Source organism: Excalfactoria chinensis, chromosome 15, assembly GCF_039878825.1.
Source record: "Excalfactoria chinensis isolate bCotChi1 chromosome 15, bCotChi1.hap2, whole genome shotgun sequence".
NCBI lineage: Eukaryota > Metazoa > Chordata > Aves > Galliformes > Phasianidae > Excalfactoria > Excalfactoria chinensis.
The window spans coordinates 7176497-7198704 of record NC_092839.1 but is presented as its reverse complement, the minus strand read 5'-3'; the positions used below and the strand labels follow the sequence as shown (position 1 = coordinate 7198704).

Here is a 22208-nt window from a genome sequence, read left to right as displayed (position 1 = left end):
CGCATACAGTGTAATGGAGTAATTCACATAACCTCAGTTTATCTGGGAGTAGGATTTGGGTTTTATTGATGTCTGTATTATATCAGTATCTATCTATGCTTCATCCCCACCTACACGTGTATTTATTTTTGTGTATCTGTATAAACACATCTTTGCATCTCTCTCTCCATCTCATAGAATACTCTAAGCAGTCTTGGAGGTATTTCATCCCTCCTGCCTTATACTACCCTAATGGAAACACAGAAGAGGTGGATGCTCTTGTCAAGAAGACACGGTGAATCACTGTTTCATTTTACTCATTTTAGATGAAAGAGGTAGTAATAAAGAGCAGAAGTTGAGTATCTACAAGGGAGTACCACGCATGGCTTGTTTTCTACAGTATGGCATTCACTGGGCCCCTGGGCACCTCCAGATGTTGCACTGAGAAGAACACAAGCACCACCAACACCCTGCCCTCAGCTCCTGGCATCCCTGGATGTGCTATGGGCTTCCATCCCCAGGTTCCATGTGTGCAGAAATCTGAGCAGAGATGAAGGATTGAAGTCCCACCAGAACAAACTACCCAGTTTCCTCAAACCACTCAAGGAATATGCACCAAGACGTAGAATCTGCACCCTGGAGGGAGGTTCCCACTCAACCCATTTCCTGGGCACCATGGGGACCTCCATCCCCAGGTCACTGCATTTCAGAGGGCAGCTCATGACAGCAATGATCTCCATCACAGCGTTACCTCCCTGACCAAGGCCAACCTGCATGTCCACAGCAGCAAAACATCCCAACATTTGCGTGGTGAGCTGTGGGCAAAGCTGAGATGAGAAGAAAGAACAATTCTTGTGCTGCTGCTGTCCTCGTTTTCTACTGTTACCTCTTGTCCCTACATCCATATTCTAATTCATTGCTTATGACAATAAACAGTGGCTTTCATCAGGACCTGCAATGTAATAAGAAGCAGAAAGCCCATTTCAAAGTATTAGCACTGAATTTTTACTTAGGAAAACTGAACTCATTTGTAGTTTTTAGACTTCACCGACTACATATTTAATTGAAACGCACACAGAATTAGGTAGATGCTCATGTACCCAAATGCTTCTGGGCATATTGGATTCACTTGAATATAATAACTTATTTCAGTTAGAAGATGACAGTTCTATAACAGCCCGAGCTTTACTGTGTAGTTCAGCCGAGCTTTGTTTTGATTGGAAAATAGCAAGCAAACGCAGTCACTGGGGATTTTCCATGAAAGCACAATTGATTTTTAACAATAAATCCTGTCTGCAGGACTGTGCTGAACTCCTGGGTTTGTTTTTAAGCTGTAAAACAACATGGTCCTGTAAAATTTCCTCACCACACTATCAGGTCTTTCCCCTTGCCAGCTCTGACCTGCGCTGTTCACCTTGATTTCTGGCTCCCGAGACAACTGCCTCTAAATTATGCCACGGGCATTTTGATGATTTTAAAGTACCGTGGCACACAGGCTCACCTACCTTCAAATGTCGCTGCAGACTTCCTGAATGGCACAGGTGTAAAGTTGGACACTGTGCGAGCTGAAAGGGCAAAGGCACCAGGTTCCTAAGTAGGGACATCGGCTGTGTGGTGCTTGGGGTTGAAGTCCAGGTCTCTTCCACATCCAAATGTGTGCCCAAACCATGGGAGGCAATTAGCTACCCGTGCCTGCTGGTATTCCCAGCATCAGCTGTAAGGTGTCTGTTTAGGACAGTGCTGCATAAGTATCCCGATCTATTCTTCTGTCTGTGGGAAAGCACAGAAATCCCTTTCCTGCTGGATTCTCCCTTCAGTGCAGAAGATAAATTAGCAAAAGTCCAGCATGCACGTAGAAGTGATTTTGCACACTGCTCATGTCCTGAACACTTCCTGGTGCATCCGGCTATAAATGTGCTTAGGAAACCCCAAACCACTTGCAGACTTACTTGGCTTCCTGTTTTGGTTTCCTGTGGCCATTAAAGATAATTTCTCCAAATTAGGCCTATTTACATTTTTGCATCATAGTCATTTGAAAAGCAGTATTTTTCAGCTGCAATGAAAAGCTGAGGGTTTTCTCTGGCACTTGGTATATTACTGAAATCCCTGCCAAAGGCAGAGCTCAGAGCAGGGAGCTGAACCCCAGGAAAAGCATTTGTGCAAGTCTTTGCCACTCACAAACAAGTCACCACTATCTCACAGCTCAAGTCAGCAACGTCTGCTGGACACTGGACAGTGTTGCTCTTTCACTGATTGATGCACGGCTGTATTTTAACTTCAGTGTTAACATGAGCACATAAGGGACGGAACAGAATATTGACTTGCACTTGTTGGCTTTTCAGGAATTTTGGAAAGTTTGCAGAGTGGGAGGGACTCTTGTTCAAGACATCAGGATGACAACATACAGCTCTGGTAAAAGAACGGAATCTGAGCAGAGCCTGAATGCAGCAGTCATTGAGATAACCACTGGAATGGAAAGCTGTAGTGCTAAAAGGGGCAGGAAGTAGGCTGGCTTAGCTTCACAAAATGGTACATCAGGGTGGAGATGAGTGAAAATGGAGTGGAAACATCAAGATGGGAGAAGGAAGAACTATTTATGGTGAAGCACACCTGCAAAGCACTGAGAACCTGCTTCAAATTTCAAATCACTTTCTGGAGTGGATTCATGAGCATTTTCCACAGGGCTCCAAGGAGCCAAAACACTTGCAGAGACAAAGGTCAGCAATTCTTGGCAGTGTAGTGCCAAAACCAGAACTCCTTTAGCCCGGGACTCTGCCTGTGTCATTTTGCCCACGATGCATCAAGCTTATTGCGGACAGATCCCACCCAGGCTGAGCCAGACCCTGAGATCTGTGCTAGTAATTAAACAGCCCACTTAAAAACTACCAACTACTACTGCTTCTCCTGATGCACTCACAAGTGCTTGTTCCTCCACTGATTAGCCAAATCCACTTTGCAAACAGATTAACCTCAGCCAGCAACACATCCCCTTCTGCTAGCAGACAAGCCTCCTTGGCTCTTCTGCTTTCACAGCCAGCTCTGGCCCTTCCCAGCCCACAGGACTCAGCAATGCTGGACACTTCACTCCTAAACCTTCAGAGCTGTTCCCACCAGGAGATGAGCCTGAGAGGTGGAGGGGAAGCAGAGGCAGTTCTGGAGCCAACGCTTTAAAATATGCTCCACTGGGTTCAGCCTCGGAAGAGGAGATTCTCAAAGCTGTGCCAAAGGGCAAATTTTAAAGTAGCTTTAAATAAGACCTCCTAAGGCTCAGGAGCTTAAAGAACTTGAATAGCCCAGTTTCTTTTTCTGTTTTTTTTTTTACTCCCCTCCCTTTTTTTCCTTTTATTTTTTTCCCCTCTTTTTAAAAAGGAGAGGTTGATTGCCAGCCAGGTTTTCCCCCCAAATCCACAAGCTCAACTAATTACAAGCACTTGAGCCCTGTGAAATAATATTTCCCTTACACGGGCCACTATAAAAACAAGTTTTGCACAGTAGGCAAATTTAAAATAACTTTTAATTAACATTTAAGACACAGAAGTCTGATCATGCAAATTCATCTGCGTCTCCTCTCTGTGCCTGATTGTTCCTGATTGAATACGATAAAAATAGACTTTGTAAGAGTCAAGTGTAGGCATGGGTTTCTTTTGCTTCTCCTCCCCTCTGATTATGCATTTCCTTAGATAAAGTGGAAACCCTTGGATGGAGATTATCAGTACAGTGGGTCAGGCTGGAAAGGGCATCCAGCTTGACAGAAGCATTAAAGGCATTCCTTCTGTGAGCCAGAAAATGCCTCCACCTTGTGTAAAATCTCACCTGAGAGTATCCAACACTGTTCTGTCTCAGCTGATGCTTAATCTTTGGAACACCAGCACTAATTTCAGTGTGCCTCCTCTGTATCTGAGGTGAACATCTGCCCAGGGGCTCCGTCACAGATCTATACTAATGTGGAAAAAATGCAACTTGCCTGCACACAGGAGATAAATATTCGAAGGGTGGCAGAGGAATTTCCACACCATTATGAAGTGTCAGAGAACACAACCCTGCTATGAGCAGCAGGACACTGCATAATGGATGGCACACTGATACTGCTAGTAGCAGGTATCTTGTAGAAGGTGGAGCACGTTTCCCAGAGAAACTTCCTACAATGTCTTGATGCAATGCAAAGTCCAGCTAAAATGTCACCATGTCATGCCAGCTGATGATTAGGCAGGTGCAAACCCACCAAGAACACCACAAGAATGAATTAGCACAACTAATCCATCCAAATGGAAAACCTGAGCATGGTAGACAAAGCTTTTCCAAGGCATTCCAGAACCCACAGGAGCAGGCTGGTCACTCATATCACAGAGGACTCCTACTGCTGCTCTGTAGAAGAGGGAAGAATCGAATCCCTCCAGTTATTCTTGCAAACAGCAATGTCACATGAAGAACACAACACAAAGAGCCAGCTGCTGAAGTCCCTTAGCTAGCCAGATGAGCATTCCCTGGGTCACAGACCTGCACTAAATCATTAAAATTGTCCAAAATAGCTGTCTATGATGTTTACAGCATCATAGGATACTCCACTCTTCTGGAATAGAACTGACTGCTTCCCACTCTGAGGCAATATCTCATGAGATCCCTTCCCTGTTAGTTGCTCTCTGATGCTTCTCAGCATGGCCAAATAGCATTGCAGATTGAGGATGCACTCAGCCTCGCAAAAACCAGGGCTGGAAAGGACTTGGGGAGGTCACTTCATCCTTGCTGTGTCCCAGAAAGGGGCCACAATTTGCTGCTGGTAGTCCTAGCCATGCTGACCAGAGCTGGCCATGACTGCTGGGCTCAGCATTAGCAGCACATTTCAGTTCAGAAGTATTTCCCTCAGAGATTCTGATTTTTTTCCTCACCTTTTGACTTCAAAATCCTTCACGTGAGAATGCAGAGATTCTTCTTCCCCTGTTATTGTGTGGGATCTTCCCCTAGCCTGATGTAGTAAAGGATGTGAAAAACACACTGATCTGCTTTCACATAATCAAACATCCATTTTGGAGTTTTAACCATGTATCTTCAATATGTACTTTTAAAGATCTCCTGTGTGATCCTTCTGCTCCTTTTTCATTTCTCCTCCAACACTGCACTGTGACCACAGCCCACCTGGATTTCAGATGGCCCTAAACCAAAACATCTGGGCAGCCCATGCCCTCCTTGTGTCTGGACTCCCCCAGGCAACTTGGGTCATGTGGAACAACCTGTGCTTAAACGATGCGGCCACTAGATGTCATTCCTTTTTCACTCAAATGAAGGTTAAAGAGCTGTTCATCTGGTAGAATAACCTTGCCAAATATTAGAAAGCTGGGGCACAGGTATGGTTATACTGAAAGTTCCATTGCTCGGGAGCTGCCAAACTCTGTAAGACAATCCCAAAAGCCTTCCCAGGGAAAACAGTCCCATGCTGGCAGGAGAAAGGAACACGTGGCCCATGCTTTGCAGCACATTTTTGTGGCTCTCCACAACCATATGTATCATATGTAAGGAGATATTTAATGACAGCTTTACACTACAAAGCTCAGTATGTTCACTATGATGGATAGGAAGCACATGTGCTGTTGTACAACCAAAGCTCTACCGGCTGGAACAGCAACACAGGCTGCAGGCTGATGGCCCATTTCTGACTCAGGAGAAACCTCATGCAGCCCTTTTACTGCAAATCCACCACACAGTCACTTCCACTGCCGGAGAGATGAGCACACTGTGCCCAAGTGCTCAGGGCACAGAATCACAGGTCTGTAGGGGCTGGATGGGACTAGGGTCCCTATGGCTTTGCACAACTCCCTGTGGTTCTGTTGCGTACTCACAGCCTGTAAGCGTGTAACTAAAGGGAAACTCTGGCACCACATGAATAAACACTTGCCCATCCTTAAGGCGGAATGAAAATTCAGAGTCTAAATAATAAACACATTCCTGAAAGAACATTCCGTGACATGAGCACAATGCAGCTTTGACTTCCTGTATTCTCAGTGATCTGGTATCAGTTCTATACAAATCATTTGCCCCTCCTGGTTTACAATGATATGAATACAGACAGTGGCTACACAGTGTTTTCTCCTTTATTACCATGTAGATCTCTACACTATCTCTATAGTCCTTAGTGGTTATTATGCATGTTTTGGATGTTCTACCTCCACGGATTATGAAGGCTGGAAAGAACAAGACTGCATTATGTCTCCCGTCTTTTCACTTTTATCTTAATCAGCTCTAATTTGTCATTTGCAATCTCTTTATTTTTCCTCTTTCTCCTGAGTAATAAAGACTTGGAGCACATGAGAATGGAACAGAGAAATACTGTACTAATAGAAGTAACATCTTAAACTGATTAAAAGCAGACATAGTGAAATATGTCTACACGCTTAACTGCTGGCACACACAAACGCATCTGCTAAAGCTATCAGTATAATACAAATTTCCTGGATAACTGTTACCATTTAGAGTATTTACTACTTCTTTGAAATTGTATCCAGGCTACTAAACCCAAAATATCTCTCACTGCTCTGGATTTCACTCATAAGTAATAACAACTCTGAGATGTCTACAGCCAATTGCTGTGAAACAACTGTATCCTCTTTGGGGCAATCAGACATCATCTGTTTGCCACATTATTTCAGCTCCTTTATCACCTCACTGAAATTGGTCGCCAAATAGTTTTGCTACCTCACAGATCATTTGCTATTTTCATTTTCCCACTTTTTGCCTTCCCAGCCCCCTTTAAAAGTCTTTGTTCTACAGATTGATCAAGTTTGTCCTATCTGCCAAACCAGCAAAGACAGCCGACTGGCACAAACATCCCCGAACCACAACCAGGCTGTGTCTGGGTGCTGCTGTATTGCTACTTACAGTGCTGGTCGTGAATTCAGGGGGGTTGTCATTCACATCTGTCACCGTAATGATTGCAGTTGCCGTGTTTGAGAGACCATAGTTAAGATTTCCTTCCATATCAGTGGCTTGAACGATGACTATATACTGCTGAACTTTCTGGAGAGAAAAACAAAACAACAGATAAGAATTAAGAAAAGCATCCTGTAAAATGCCTTGGTTTATTTTCCACGCGTAAGTTCAATCCTAAGGCTGACTACAAAGTTTAGTCGGACTTCAAATGCTAGTCAGAAAACATAACATTTTCCATCGCACTTTAGAATCGGTTGCAGCATAGATTGGTGGTTATCATCTGTTTTATGGGAAAATAAAAGACTGTATAGACAGAAATCCTTGTCTGAGACGGATATTTTGGTTGATTTTTAAACATTTTCAGCAACATTAATTGGTGTCTTCTGGAAACAAGTAGAAACTTGACTGATTTTTTTTTTATTTTTTATTTTTTTCCCTATTGAAAACATCACCAAACACATTAATAATCCCCAAACTGACAGCAGCATTGCCTCGTGGCACTCCAACTGGTTCTGCTCACACACTTCAATGCCTTTTGACACTTAGAATATCTTCCTTGCTCCAATTTGTAACAAAAATCTTTGTTCTTAATTCTCAATTACTCTGAAGAATGAAAAAATCTCACAGAACAAACCATCTTGCCAAGCTACCCACATGACACTCACAGCAGATAGAGCACTTAATCACAGAATCATCAGGGTTGGAACAGACTGTCAAGATCACCCAGCCCAAGCATTAGCCTGACTGACTGTAATACTATAATGGGATGATGATAGCAGGGTGGCAAGGTCTTTGGCTACAGCAAATGAGAATGAGACCAAATGCAGCAGACACAAGAGCAGAAATGAAGGAAAAGAGCTGCTAACCTTTGGAAGGCCTCAGGTACACAGGGATCTCCAGCAAGAGAAGCCCTCACCTCCACTGCCAACCCTTAAATGAGGTCTGGGAAGGGGTGAATTCTGGCTCCAGCCCTTCCAGTCACTTGGGTGCATTGCATGCACCTGAGCTCCCCTGGGTTGGCCCTGCCTTCCCATCAGGTGCTCCATCACTGCTTCGAGCTGTGACTTAGCATTTCAACTACAGTGGCTGAGTCCCACCACTAACCATAACCCTCAATGCCACATCTCTTAAATACCCCCAAAGATGGGGAATAACCTCCTGTTCCCATGTGAGCTGGGACACAGGGACCAAGTGGTTCTGGTAGAGCAATGGAGAGCCCAGAGGGTGTGGATATGGAATCACAGTGTTACATTAGAAAAGCTTTGTGCAAAGCCAAGTGGAGGGACTCTAATGGGAGGAGAGAGCTGCCCAGGGTGGCTGCATGCTGGATGGCTGCCTGCTGCTGGAGTCCAGCTCTGCTACTCGAGGGCTGCCCTTTTCCTTTGCTGATGTTACTGCTTGTGCAAAATGTCAGATGCTTTTTGAAATTTCACATGGTAAAAATTAGGTCAGTTAGGTCTGCTTACTCCAGTATCAACGTTCATGAGCTGCTGTAACTGCTTTAATTCTGTAATTCTTCTGAGTTACTAAAATAACAGGAATCTGAATTCTAGCTTTATCTTGATTCCAGCACTTTTAATTGACAGATGTTAATCTGCTAAACTGACAAGACATCACACATGGGAATTCATCAGCACCTTACAGCCGGAATATTTTATGGAAATGCACCTTCATTATTTCATGCTACCCATAATAAAACATGAAGGAGAAACTCCAGCCCTTGTTTTTTCCTCGTGCAAACGTTGCCATTCATTACTCCAATTGCAAAGCACTGGTAACTGTAAGGCTGAAATGTCCTACAAATGAATCTGTCTTAATCTCAGATTTACAATCAAGCTTTTTTTATTTAAATAAATGCTGTTCACTAGCATTGCAGCACAGTGTTAATAAAAGATCCAGAACAAACTCAGAATGCCACATTAGAGAAAACTAAAAGAGAGAATGCATCCATCAAGAGAATGCAAAGCCAAAAATGAAGACGCCCAGAACTGAGTAAGGTATAAATGCAGCAGCCCCCAAAAGCTGGCTTATAGGAATGGGGAGAGGGAAGGAAAGCACTGGATGGGTGGCCTGTCCCAGGGTTGGTGGCAGCTGCAGCAGTGGGGACCCAGCCAGAGGCTGACTGCTGCAGCTTCATCAGAGCTGCACCCATTTCTATCAGCTGAAGACACAACTGTTGTGTTTGGAGCAGAAAAGTGATCAGATCTGGAGAAAGATGTTGGCTGGCGTGTGAGGTTGTGTCAAACATGAAAACATATAACTGAAAGTAGGCTGAGATTTGTCAGCCCTTGAGGCACTCGGTTGCCATCCATACCTATTTTCATCTGATTGCCTCTGGTGTGGGCAGGTAAGGGTGGCACGCTCAAGCACCTAGTTTAAATTTATAACTAATTCAATCTTCAGTGAGATTGGTCCCTGCAGATAAGAAATCACTGATTTTTTTTGCTTTGTTTTGTTTTTCTGTAGCTAACCTTTTTGCTTTTGTGCATTAAGCTGATTTTATTGAACTATTCAATCAATTTCAATTCCAACATGTCTTTCTAATTTGTCACCACATCTCCAGGGGCATCTCAGTTTGTTGCTCTACTGTTAGTATTATTGTTGTGACTATTAAAAAAATAGGCAGTCTCATGCCCCCTAGCATACGAGACATTTTCTTGATGGGGTTTTGATCACACAGAATAATTCTGATCTTCTCTTCCTTCACAGAAGTGACATTTCAAATAGAACAGGATAAAAAAATACAGCATGGGGGTTTCACCAAATGGCCTTAACCCAGAGAAGTGAAACAGTTTCTTTATGCTTGCTCTGATGGCGATGCTGTGGAACCAAAGATATGAGGATCTGCCCTCTAGGGGTAGACAAAAAACCCAGCCCACTGAAGTCACTGGAAGGCCCAGTGGCTGGTATTTTTAATAAATCTAGCAAATCTTCATGCTAGAGGAAAGTAAATGTGCTACTTCTACATAAATCGAGGGAAAAAAAAATAGCTGATCTTGATAAGTGTGGAGCTTTTAGTCTGACCTAAAAACTAAGAAGAGCTTTTGAAGGAAAAATTATGAAGGGAAGAATAATTTAAGCAATTGCAGCAGATCTAATCTGTCTGCTCTCTTGTCAATCATCTAATACGGTGCTACAAAGAAATACATCGGCTAAATTTCAGAGGTTGGGAATCAGCTGGATGAGTTGTTAAGGTGGTTAAAGGGCTTGGTTCAAAAGTTAGGAGTGCCTTGTACATGGAGAGGGAACAGTGAAACAAGAAGAGATTTAACAGTGCCAAACAGAGCAGCAAGGGACCAAAAGTCTGTGGGCAGCTGGTTGAAGGGACGTGAGCATGCAGGGAGGATGGGCTCATGTCTGAACCTTTGTTGTGGAGCAGGACAAACGCCATCGGCACATGCACTATGTGCAGATACAGCAATATTCACTCCTTGGTCCAAGCTCTGAGGGCCCATCTGGATGCTGTGCATAATTGAGGTCACTTGTATGAGCAGCCTGGGCTTGACCAGGTGCTGAGAGTGAAGAGCCCATCACCGGAGAAGAGCCCAGAAGAGCCTGGCTTGTTTGGTCTAGCAAATGAAGGCTGCTAGCAGATATGATTGCTGTCTATAAATACCTCAGGAGGATAAACACCGTGAAGGCAAAAGAGCAATTTAAACTAAAGGACAATGTTGACACAAGAACAAATGGGTGTAAGCTGGCTATGAATAAATTTAGGCTGGAAATTAGTAGGTCCTTCGCTGCTAAAGCTGTGGGATGCTGGAGCAACCCATCTAACACAAGGTCTGGGGAGAAAAAATGTTCAAAAGAGTATATTAAATCAGGAGTAAAGCCTTCTGGGTCTGGGTAGAAATTACGACAAATTGAGCTAAAGCAGAAAGGGATTCTCTCTGTATTCTCTATGTTCAAACAACTTTTGAAGATAAAAAAGTCCAAAAAACTCCACCCCTTTCACAAAGTTTTCCTACGATGACGGTCTCAGACTTCACACTGATCTCTATCACCAGACCAGCACTTACACAGGCATGGAGAAAGGAAAAGATGCCCCCTCCAAGTGCAGCTTTGCTCTGGCTCTGCCCATTGGGGTGCCAGACAGCCCGGCAGATGCTGCCTCGCACCCTGGGTGCACACACAGCACTTCTGAGACAGGCTTTGAACAAATCATATTCAAAGAAGGATGCCTAAGGAGCAAAATAGCTTTAAAATGAGATGATAGCAACAAAGTGCAATCTGTGAACTCAACTTTCACATGTGCGTGCCCAGTAATTTTAGGAATACGGCTGCTCCTGGATTGCTCATGTAATTAATATAAATCATACACGTGCTGGGTAACTGTGGATGCCAAAGTCCAGAGATGTGGTAATTATGTGATTAAATTAATCTTCATTACGGACAAAGGGTTTGCAAAAATTAGGACCTGCATTTTCAAAGCTCTGTACAAATATTGTCCAATTAATTACCACTTCCTGCTAAATGTATGACTCACTAAATTTAGCATCCTGTCTAAAGCAAAGAAGGTTACCAGTATGTTACAGTGGGATTTATTGAGAAGGAATCTATTGGTGAAAGAGACGGAAAATCTGAAGTTGGGAAAAAAGTCCTATTTCCTCTCATGGCTATCCTTACCTCTTCCTTATACACTTTTCCATCTCCCCTGCCTGTTGCAATGCCAATGAGAGGAACATGTGATATTCCTCTGGCTTCCTTTCTAAATCATTTCTTCATGTGCTGGTGAAATTTTGATGTTCACTCCTTTGGTATATGACAGTAGCTCGTGAACACAGTAATAAATACTGCAGCACAGCTGGGAAAGTCGATTTGAAAAGAAATACCCCAGACAGCCACATGACTTCAGCAGAAGTGCTTTATCCAAAAAGATCGAATGAGCCATCATTTAAACAGAGCTCACAGGCAGAACCTTGAAAGCATCTGCAATGCTCCCTCTGGTTAAATATAAAGGCAGACATCCAGAAGCAGCCCCTATGCTGGGGGCTCAGGTGAGGCAGCTCTGCTGACAATGTCTGCAGCTCCATCTTGGTGTACGGCTCAAGCCAAGCCTTTGATGGAGCTTGACCTTTTCCCACATACAGCATAGCACTGTGACAGGTATGCAGCACCCTCAGCAGATTTCAGAACCCACAAGTCTTAATATAAACTCTGAGCTAAAAGGATGCACTTTGCTTCATCCCAACATCTCTACACAGGAACAGCCACCCTCAAAAGTGTTCCATGCTACCAGGACAGAGACAGAGGATCCCACTTCTAAAACCACTTGTTGCATAGCCACAAACAGACAGGTTTATCTTCTCCGTTTGGCTGAAGCTGTGTTTGATTTTCTTCCCAGCACGGCACAGCACTCCCTGGTCATGAACATCTGGGTGTTTTGGGCTCTATGAGCTGTCAACAAGCTGGGATGGTCCTTGGTCTAACTGCAGCGATGCCAAAGCTTACTCTCCTGGAAATGGTGGTGTTCTCATTCAGCTAAGTTTCCTCCCTAAAAAAGGTGCCAATGAGAAACATCCTGCCTTCTGACATGCAGGTCAAGACAAAGGACAAAGGTCTAGAGGCCATAAGCTAACCTCTGGATTTTCACTTGGCATGGCACATACAGTGACAACCAACCTTTAACAAACAGCTTTCAGCCACCAGCGTGATTAGCAGCTGAGAGTTTAAGTCTTCTTTCAGGCATTTCCTCTTGGCACCTGGGCCCCATAACCTGTGGGATCTCACACCTTTTCTACCCCCTGCTTCTTCTTTTCTCTACTGCACTTTAAATACAGTATTTTAATATCACAGAATCGTGGACTCATAAAGTTGGAAAAGACCACTAAGATCCTCAAGTCCAACCCCAACCAATCCTGCTGTGACCACATCCCTCAGTGCCACATCTCCACGGTCCTGGAACACCCCCAGAGATGGTGACCCCACCACCCCCTGGGCAGCTGTGCCACTGCATCACTGCTCTTTCTGACAAGTCTGTAGTTTGCACATTTGCTTAACCTGCTCAAAGCCAGCAGTTACACAACCAAACCCTTCAGCTTGGCCCGGAGTGAACATTGAGTTTTAAGTGCAAATGTGCCCTGTTCCAGCTCAGCAGCTATTTTCTTTTCCGTGCGGCTGCTTCAGAAACAAAACAACACCTGGTGGTGCATACAGCAGCCAGCAATAGCTACCCCTTGGCTCTCATACAAAAGCAGAAAGAAGCGTTTAGGTTACCTGAGAGAAGTACGATCACAGCGAGGTTATAAAATCACAGAGAGCTGGAAGACCCTCCGGGAAGTTGCTCTGCTTGGCCTCCCAGCAGCATCAGACCAAGCAGTGCAGCTCCTGCTGCCCCTGGCTGCTCTTTTTGCGCTCCTCAAGCAGTGGGATGTGAGAATGGAACCCCTCTCTACGCACACCTCAGGTGCAGCACTGCCCTGATGGTCACCACCTGCCTCCTGCATCCACAGCTCTGAGCCAAGGAAGATGTGAGGCAGATGGAATTGCTCACCTCCCCTGTGTTACTGTGGGAGCTGTGATCCTGCTGAAGAGCCAGCTCCAGGAGTGCTGTTATTGAGTGAGAATCTCATCTCCAAAAGTGACCTGCTAGTTGTCAGGGATACCAAGAAAAGCTTGGAAATATCAACTCCAAACACTAAAAAGCACCAAAACAACAAGGAACTGCAGCGGGTGACATCCACATAACTGAAAATGGCAACAGAGTGGTGGTCCCGGTGGACCATTTTCCTTGTTTTCTTAATGTTTTGTGCGAGCAATATTTTGCATGGGGAAGACTCCACTAAACAAGAACAGAGTTATTTTTGAGTGTGATTCATTTGTGTTATACTTCGCTTCTTTTAATTTTTATTTTTGAGTGATGTTTCTTTCTGGTGGACCAGACTCTGAGCCCGGGATCTCAAGGCTTTGGAAAAAAACCCAGACTGAAACCCCAGGGTGGTGGAACACATTAAGAACAGCAACGCAGACACTCCTGGCCAACAAGAGGGACCTACTGGAAACTGCATCCACCAAAAGGTCAACAGACTTGGATGCATGGTGCAGAGGGTTGGCCATGCTCTGAGCCCAGCTGGTCCACCCATAAGGCAATGGCGCATCCTCACGTATGCTGTATCCCACATTAGTACCAACACAGGGTCTGTTTAACCCCACACTAATTCTAGATTTGGAGTTGCAAAAGGTGAGGATGACAAGAGGTCACAGCCTTTTTATCTGACATCTGACCACAGCACAATGTCAGAACCCGAATGCAGGAAAACCACAACCCACCCGATTTTTTTATCCTATCTTAAATACCACTTTAAAATCAATCTAATTCTTTGGAGTTCACTCAAAATCTAAATTGCAGCACTATTCTGAAGATTGTGACATTATTTTTCAGTTTTGGAAGGTTTTATAATATGGACATAACATCTGTTGGGATTCTTTTTTTCACTCAGCCTTGGAAAATTAGACACCAAGCCTGAAGCAAATAGAAAATAGGGGCTGGGCTGTTTTCAGAAGATAAGTAAGAAAACAACAATAACAGCAGAAGAAGTACCCACTGTTCTGTAACATTTCTTTTTTCAGTCTTGAAATGTTTTATTTACTGATGTTGCCACTGATGGACCCAGTCCATTTCCATGCCTCAAGCAATTCCATAAAGGCGCCTGGGCTGAGTCTATTGAAGCTATTCAGGCACTACAGACTTACCTGAAAATTGCTATCAGAATTATTACCAAAATTGTTATCAGAAAACCCACTGTAAGAATATCTGTAGTCCTTGGAAAGTATTGAATTTCCTGAATAGGAAGACTGTGAGTAAATGAGCTTCTCATATGGTTCTTATTTAATGCGTAAATTAGAATCACACAATCATTAGAAATGGGTTATATCTCATTCTTCAGTGATCAAAACTACAGATCAGACACAAGACCACAAGGAAGCAGGAGAAGAATAAGGAAAGTAAATTACATGCTGCTGATTGTCGGCGCTGATAGCCATGCGAGGGGGTGACAGTGAGCTGGTACGAGCTACAAATAAATTTCATTAAAAAAAAAAGGGAGAGATGACGAATATCTTGGATAATGCATTTTGATTATGACTAGCGCCACTGAGTTGGTGACAAAAAAAGAGGTGGGCTGTGATTAAGGCTGCGGGCTGCAGCATGGGTTCCTTTTGCATTTTCCCAAACACTCCCCCAGAGACCTTTAGTGGGTCATTTAATTTTTCTGTGCCTCCAAGAAATTGAAAATAACACTTCAAAACGAAATGAAAACACTTTCTTATCTCGCAGCGATATCGTGAGAATAAAATCCTTCCGTTTGCAGGAGCAGTCGGGCTCTGCGAGGAGGAGAGATGCAGAAGGACCCATCTCAGAGCCCTTCTGCTGGAGGGAAGCACCTGTGCTCCACTGTGGGAGAGTTCCTTTGGACCTCAACACCAACTAGAAGCAACTCAGACACTGCTTTCAATTCACGTCAATGTTTTGCAGGCTTTGTGCCTCACAGATGTCAGGTCATCTTGCAGAGCACTTAAAAGGAGACCTGAGGAATAAACCTTCCATCTTTTGGCTGAGGCAATTTTTGTAAAACCACGAAATTACGTCCAGCCTCTCTTGGACAGGAAGAGATGAGGAACAGTTCAATGTCCAGGTGGTTACAGAGCGACTGTCACTGCTGAGAGGTGCCCTTTGGAAAATCTAAGTGTTAAATTGGTGCTGCTTGTGGTCGTGTCTGCCATTTTTTGACAAAAGGAGTGAGAGTTGAGAGAGGGGGAAAAAAAACCCAAAGCCCCAGGCAGACCACAGGGATGGGAAAGCAACAGCCAAGGAAATAAACAAATGACCTTCTTTGGACTTGCACAAAACCAAATCCTTCCTATAGTGTGTATCGTCTTGGTGGTTACCCAAAGGCCAGGCTTTTGGGAAAAAAAAATCCTCGTTATGTCCATTGCACTTTCATAAACCACAAAACCTTTACTGTCAAATGTGGCCAGAGCAATTTAATAAACAGGGAGAATGCCTTAATGTATTCTGAAACCTGAAAACCACCCATCATTAGCCCCACATGCTGTTTTCCTGCTTTCTCTGCTTTAAGCCATTTAGCTGTTACAGCTGCTTTCCTTGTAAGCCTGACTTCTGTTCGTATCAGCCTGATTTGTTTTCTGGTCTTTCTGGCTTGATTAAAAAGAGGAAGAAAAGCCTCTCACAATCCAGGTAAAACTGCTTTCTTTAAGCTCTCTTGGTCTGGAAGCATGACAAAGATTATCAAGAAGATCAGCGTAGGTCAATAAATATTAATAATATTGCTCATAATTTATACGTGGTCTCATTTTTTTTTTGTGTGCAGACAGGCTCAAAATTCCATGCTCGTGGTACTGCTGCTATAGACAAACCCCTTAATGCTGAGGTTTTTCCAAATCCTATCAACTTGTCAATTAATTAAAAAACAAACAAACACAACAAAACCGATATATATTCAATGTATACTCAGTGCAATACATTCAAACCATTTTCCCCACTCCTATCTATTTAGACATGGCAGAAGGGTGGCGGTCAGAAAACAAACCTTGAGATTTAGTATGGTGTTGACTCTGCACGATCTGGATAAAATAAACACATTTGGTGCTATTCATTATTCACTACTGAGAATTATTCCATCACTTTCAAGAAAACAGCTCAGCTAAATTCTTGCTAGCTGCGTATCATATATGCCTTCACCCCTATGAATTGAAAGGAACATCCAAATATTGGAGGAACAGGTTATAGTTGGAAAAGCAGCTGATGTAATTAAATTTGGCAGAATGAAAGGTTAGTGGAAAACAGTCAAATAACTGCAAAGAGATTAATGCGAGATGTTCCCTATTGTATTTCCCTTAAGAGCTGTTTCACACAGTACGGGTGGGGTCACGTTGTGTTGATTTGTTGAGGGAGAATGCAATAGAATTACTGGAAAAGAAACTTGGTTTGGTTGCGAAGCTGGAAATACTAACGGGGGTTCTGTCAAAGAACCTGGCTTTGCTTCCCTGGCTTTTAAGAGGGCTATGCTCTCCCAGGTACCATGACAAATACCCAGATGAGATCAGCTGGGTTGGGTAAGTTTGTGGGGGCACAACTGGAAGACCATCGTTGAGAACTACGCCTAAGAGAAACGTGGGTCACTATGTTCTGCCTATGGGATTGGTTCTGGTGACAGAGTGCCACAGGACACACAGCAGAGTCCCACCTGCAGGCCCTGCTGGGGAGGGAAATGTCAGCTTCTATGTGAAACCAGGTGCAAAGGAGGAGATCTGCAGTGCCATGGGAAAAACAGACCAAAGCTTTTCCTGTGAATGGGAGAATGCTCCATGACATGAAACAATGATGTGCGAATGCAAACAAGATTTGATCTTGTTCTGTATGTATACATTAATAACATCAAAGACATAATGCACGAGGAATGAAGATCTGCATTGATTGAAGGCTTCGTTGTTGCACTCCTTCTTGGAGGAGAAAAAGGGAGGAGAAACAACCCACAGTGAACCTGATGGACGAAATCATTCAAGAATAGAGCAAAATATGGTAATAAACTCCGGGATAACTTAACATAAACAACATAGCTACCATCACTTGAATGTTACAAATCACTCACTGAACAAGAACTAGGATTAATGGAGGATAAAACGTTATACTTTGGAAGCAAGGCACTTCGGCAGTTTTTTAGAAGCTAATGATCCTAATGTTTATCTGTACATGTACGAGATAAATACAAAAGAAAGATTTTTTTCTTAATTAAACACCGCAGTAATGGATCTGAGTGAAGCCATGTGTAGTCTTACATAAGGAAGGCCACCAAATAAAGGTCTTTTTTGCAGAGAGCAGTCAGCAGCGCAGCGCTCACCACGGAGCCTGCTGATGTTTGCAGCACCCTGGGGTGCAACACTGGGGGGATAAGAAGGAGATAGATCCCAGAAAAATACTGATGGCTACATCGACAGCCATAGGTTTGCAATGGAAAGTGTCTGTGGAGAATCTGAGCTTTTGATGACGATGTCTGCAACTTTTGTGGTTCGGCTTCAATTGTGTGCAGAGCTTGCTGCTCTGGGGAGTAACGACCTGTACAACTCAATGCACTGCCTGCTCGGAAGGCTTCAGACAAGATAAAAAAATAACCTGGGGAAGTGAGGAACAAACAGCTTCATGATGAACTAAGAAACTGCTGATAAGCGAAATGGCAGAAAAGCCGGGCTGGCAGAGTGCCACTACGAGTGTTCTCTGCAATGTGCAGGAGCTTTCCTTGCCGTATTGGGGCTGTCAGCCTTAATCGGATCTCCCAGAGCAGCGTCACCGTCTGTCCAGGTGAAACTACAAAAAAGCAATTGTTATCATCATGGAAACAAACACTCCATGTCAGCCACGGGAGGAGAAGGCGTTTTGTTAAGATACGACTCCAGAAGTGTTTCGATATACACAAAGTATGAAAGGGAAAAACCGCATTTACTAATTTGATATGGGAAGGAGCAGACCAAGAAGGATTTTCCACAATCATCGAAGGTCCCAGCTCTAAAAGAGACCTTTGCCAGGGTAATGTGGGCCCTTTCCATGACCAAACTTACAAGGACGGTGCGGTGGCCACGAGCCATTTCTATAACTGAGGGCAGAATTTAATTTTCTCAGATCACAGCCTTAATCAAACAGCATCTCATTTCTATGCTTTTTGTCATCTAAGGGATGTATGGGATTTCTGCAAGTGTCAAAGGCTTTTAAGTGACCAGAAGCACGTTTCATCTCAGCAGGGGAACATTTAAAATGGAGTCAGCTCCGGAGAGACTCCATTGCCAACCGACCAGATTTGTGCAATGTGGAATTGACTTCACCTTGCCACAAGGTATGAAAGAGGAACTTGCCAACCATCTTCATGTGATGAAATGTAATTTTTGCAGTTACATAATTGGAGAAATGTAGCAGATTTTTGGCTATTTGCTGCAAGAGGGAGTTTCAGCATTTCGGTTCTCTCCAGTTCTGGCTCCATTTCCTCTTAAAAAATGTATGGAAGAGCTGAATTTCATGCAAGAAGCAAAATGACCCTGAATTTAGTAGCACACATTATAAGATATTCAAAAATAACAGACTGAAATGAAAAATCGCACTGCACAATTCTGCCAAGATAATTAACCCGTGACCTGACCATCTATGACGCTGCACTGACGAGCTTACTGCTATGCTGTAAATAATGCTGGCATATTTTATTTTCTTTGCAGGCACAAATATTGACAAATTCATCCTCATTAAACTTCTGTGAACTGGGAATTATCCCCACTTCTCAAATGAGGAACAGACAGCGGAATTAAGGCTATCTTTTCAGAGGCATTCGCCAGTTTGGGGGAGCCCGGGCTGAGATGCTGAATACAGTTTTAAGCCTTATTCACACACACACAAGTAGAGCTGTCTTGATCAAATCCACACTGGCAATGTTACTTCCTCTCTCCTCGCCCTCAGCTGAGACTTGCTTCTATGTTCAAGAAACGCCCTTTTGCTGAGATGCACCAATTTCCTGAGCAGAATTACTTATGGCAGAAAGAGATTCTTTGCCATTGTAACTAGATCTACTGTTAAGTTTTGGCAGCAATTCATCCCTTTACACTCCTAACTAGAACTAGCGCAGCAAAAAGAAAGTGCAGACTAAGGATATATATAAATCCTATTCTGAGACAAGCTGGGGTACAAATCTATAGTGCTTTAGCCACATCTCAGGGCCTGCTCCCACCTCCACCCACAGCCCATTTCAGGCTATCATGAGTTAGCTGCTATGGGTCCAGGCTACATTAGCTGCAAATGATAGTCCTTATTCCAGCGTTGATACTTTCTGAAAATCAGAAAGGAAATGGTATGATACAGGATGAAGAACTCCTGAAAACAAAGTGTTTTCTCTTTGGTTGCAATGTGCTCTACCACTGGGGATCCACATGGAACTGGTGAGACCGTCCCCTCCAGGCAGGATGTGCAGGGAGGACCCAGCCCCTGGTCTCTTCTAAGATAATGATAAATGTGTGTCAAGAGTTTTGTGAGTCAGATTAACTGCCTATGGAGAATAAGGTGAGACTGTGAAATACATGCAATTTTATCGCATTTGTGTCCCAGAGGTGAAGAGGTTTTATCTCATCCCCCCAATTGCAGCGTTTACCTTACTCATGGTTAATGGAAGCTGTATGGATTTTTTATTTTATTTATTTATTTTTTTTTTTCTTGTGGCAAATGTCAGAACAGTCCAGGTTTAGAAACATTATTATCTGACAGCAGAAACAAAGTGCTAACTTAAACCAGCTGCAACAGGTCCTTACTTTAGAGTCCTCAGGGTCTCTGACTAAACCATCAGCCCACAGAGCCATTGATTGAGACGACAGATCCTGCCCTAAATGAAATCAGTCCTATCACTGGGAAGGGGCAGGCATGAAGCCACAACACCCATCACTGGGATGCTATTCTCACCACTTTGAACAGAGCAGAGCATCCCAGGCTGGGCACACAGCTGGCAGTGATACGGGTACATCCGAGGTAAGAGAATTAGCCAGATAATACCATGCTGCCTGCTGAGTAAGCCCAAGCTGAGGGCATGCTGTCAGAGCTCTGGGTGGGCACAGGGAGGATGCAGGAGAATCTCCTCAGGTAGTTTTCTTGTTGGCTTCTCTGGGTACAGTGAAGCCTGCTGTTGTGCTGCTGTGCAAGGGCAGGTTTCTGCTTTCGGGGCTGTGTGTACAGCACAGGGAAGGATCTGGCCTTGGTGGCTTTATAGAAGAGAAAGGAGAAAACAAACAAAATCAACAGATGGAAATCCTCAGCCGGAAGGGGACATCCTGGTTATTTATTTAAAGTGCTGCTGAAGTCTAACGCAAATTTTCAAGAATCATTCCATTTAGAACTAGCAGAGGTTTATTTAGCCCATGTTTTCTGTTTGTTTTCAACAATTTTTCATAGCAAAGCACATTTGCTACCAGTGCTCATTCCGAGCATCTTCGATTGTATATTCCCCAGCACTACCCTGGTTGCTACGGAGACAACAAAGATGCCACAACCAGCAAAGCTCTTCAGGTGTGGAAGAAATGCACAAAGGAGGGAACCATCCCATGGAAACGAGATCTTACTGCCCTTGTACACAAGTGTGAAAGATGGGTAAGGGCTGTAGGATGTATGATGGGCTGGGCCCTGCTTCTCCCCTTGCCTACACAGCACTGAGCTGCTTTTCAGACTATACAAAAAGCCATGTACCGTATCACTGTACACTCAATGCCAAAGAACATTTTCTACCTGGATTTGAATAACGTGAATATATTAATTAAAGTTGATAATGGCTGATAATGATTTCCATCAGCAGTAGAATGATGCTATATTTATCATTATCTCTGAGATTCTCATACCTAGCTAATTTATACAGAGAAGACTTGAAGTAACGTGACTTGCCATCTTAACAACTTCTCTGATATCACCTTTAAAGTAACAGAACATTGTTTCCTTAGACAACTGAGTCTTTTGCTTGTTATGTGATGGAAAGCAAAGAGAGGAGATCAAAACCCTGAGGTTTTGCTTTGAGCTGGCTACCCTTCAAAAGCTGATTTGGAGATGCCACAACATTGGCAAAAATCTATTTGAGAACCATTTAGCATTTGTATTTATTACAGGCAGAGACAGCAGACACAAGTAGGGCTAAAAGGAAAAGGATATGGAGAGATGGAGGGCTGGAACTGCCTCTTGGTACCACCTCAGATCCAATAGGAGATACTTCAGAGCCTGGGAGACCTGCACGTGTCTTCCCTGGGCTCAGCAACAGTGCCTGGGCACAGCTCTGTGCACACTCGTGGATTGGGTTGATGTTATGCACAGCTTCTCATGGCCTTCAGGAAAGCAGCATCTTCCCTCAGGCTGTGCCCAGAGCTCCGTCAGAAGGGGAGCTTTGGCAGCAAGAAGTAAGAAACTTGCAAAAGCAAGAAAAGGAGAAGCAGAAACAGAGCTGGAAGATGTCTTTTGCAGCTCAGCCTTTGGGCTGGGATGGTGAGGAACGCCTGTGATCTTCCCTTGAGGAGAAAAAGAGCACCCAGAGCCTCATGCTTCTCCAGTGGTGGATCACAAAGGCCTAAAACCCAGAGGGATAGAATTCATGGCACAACCCATCGAGAAGGGAATGTATAGAAACACAGTCAGACACTGCACAGCAGCCAGGAACTGTGCTCCCATGGCCCTGGAACTTAAGAAACAGAGGCCAAAAAAGCTGGTGACAGAACATAGGACAAAAACATTGTGAAACCTCAGAGTTCCTCTAAGCTGATGACATCACTGCTCATCATTTCATCCGACC

The 22208-nt window shown here is 43.8% G+C and overlaps 1 protein-coding gene across 1 annotated transcript in view; it reads right to left on the bottom strand.

Annotated features, from left to right (window-relative positions):
• The window catches only part of CDH4 (cadherin 4), a 401822-nt gene that overhangs the window by 28043 nt on the left and 351571 nt on the right, over nucleotides 1-22208 (bottom strand). Inside the window, exon 8 of the mRNA XM_072350023.1 lies at nucleotides 6850-6987. Coding sequence (XP_072206124.1) covers nucleotides 6850-6987 — 138 coding nt within the window. The remainder of the gene's footprint in view (nucleotides 1-6849; nucleotides 6988-22208) is intronic.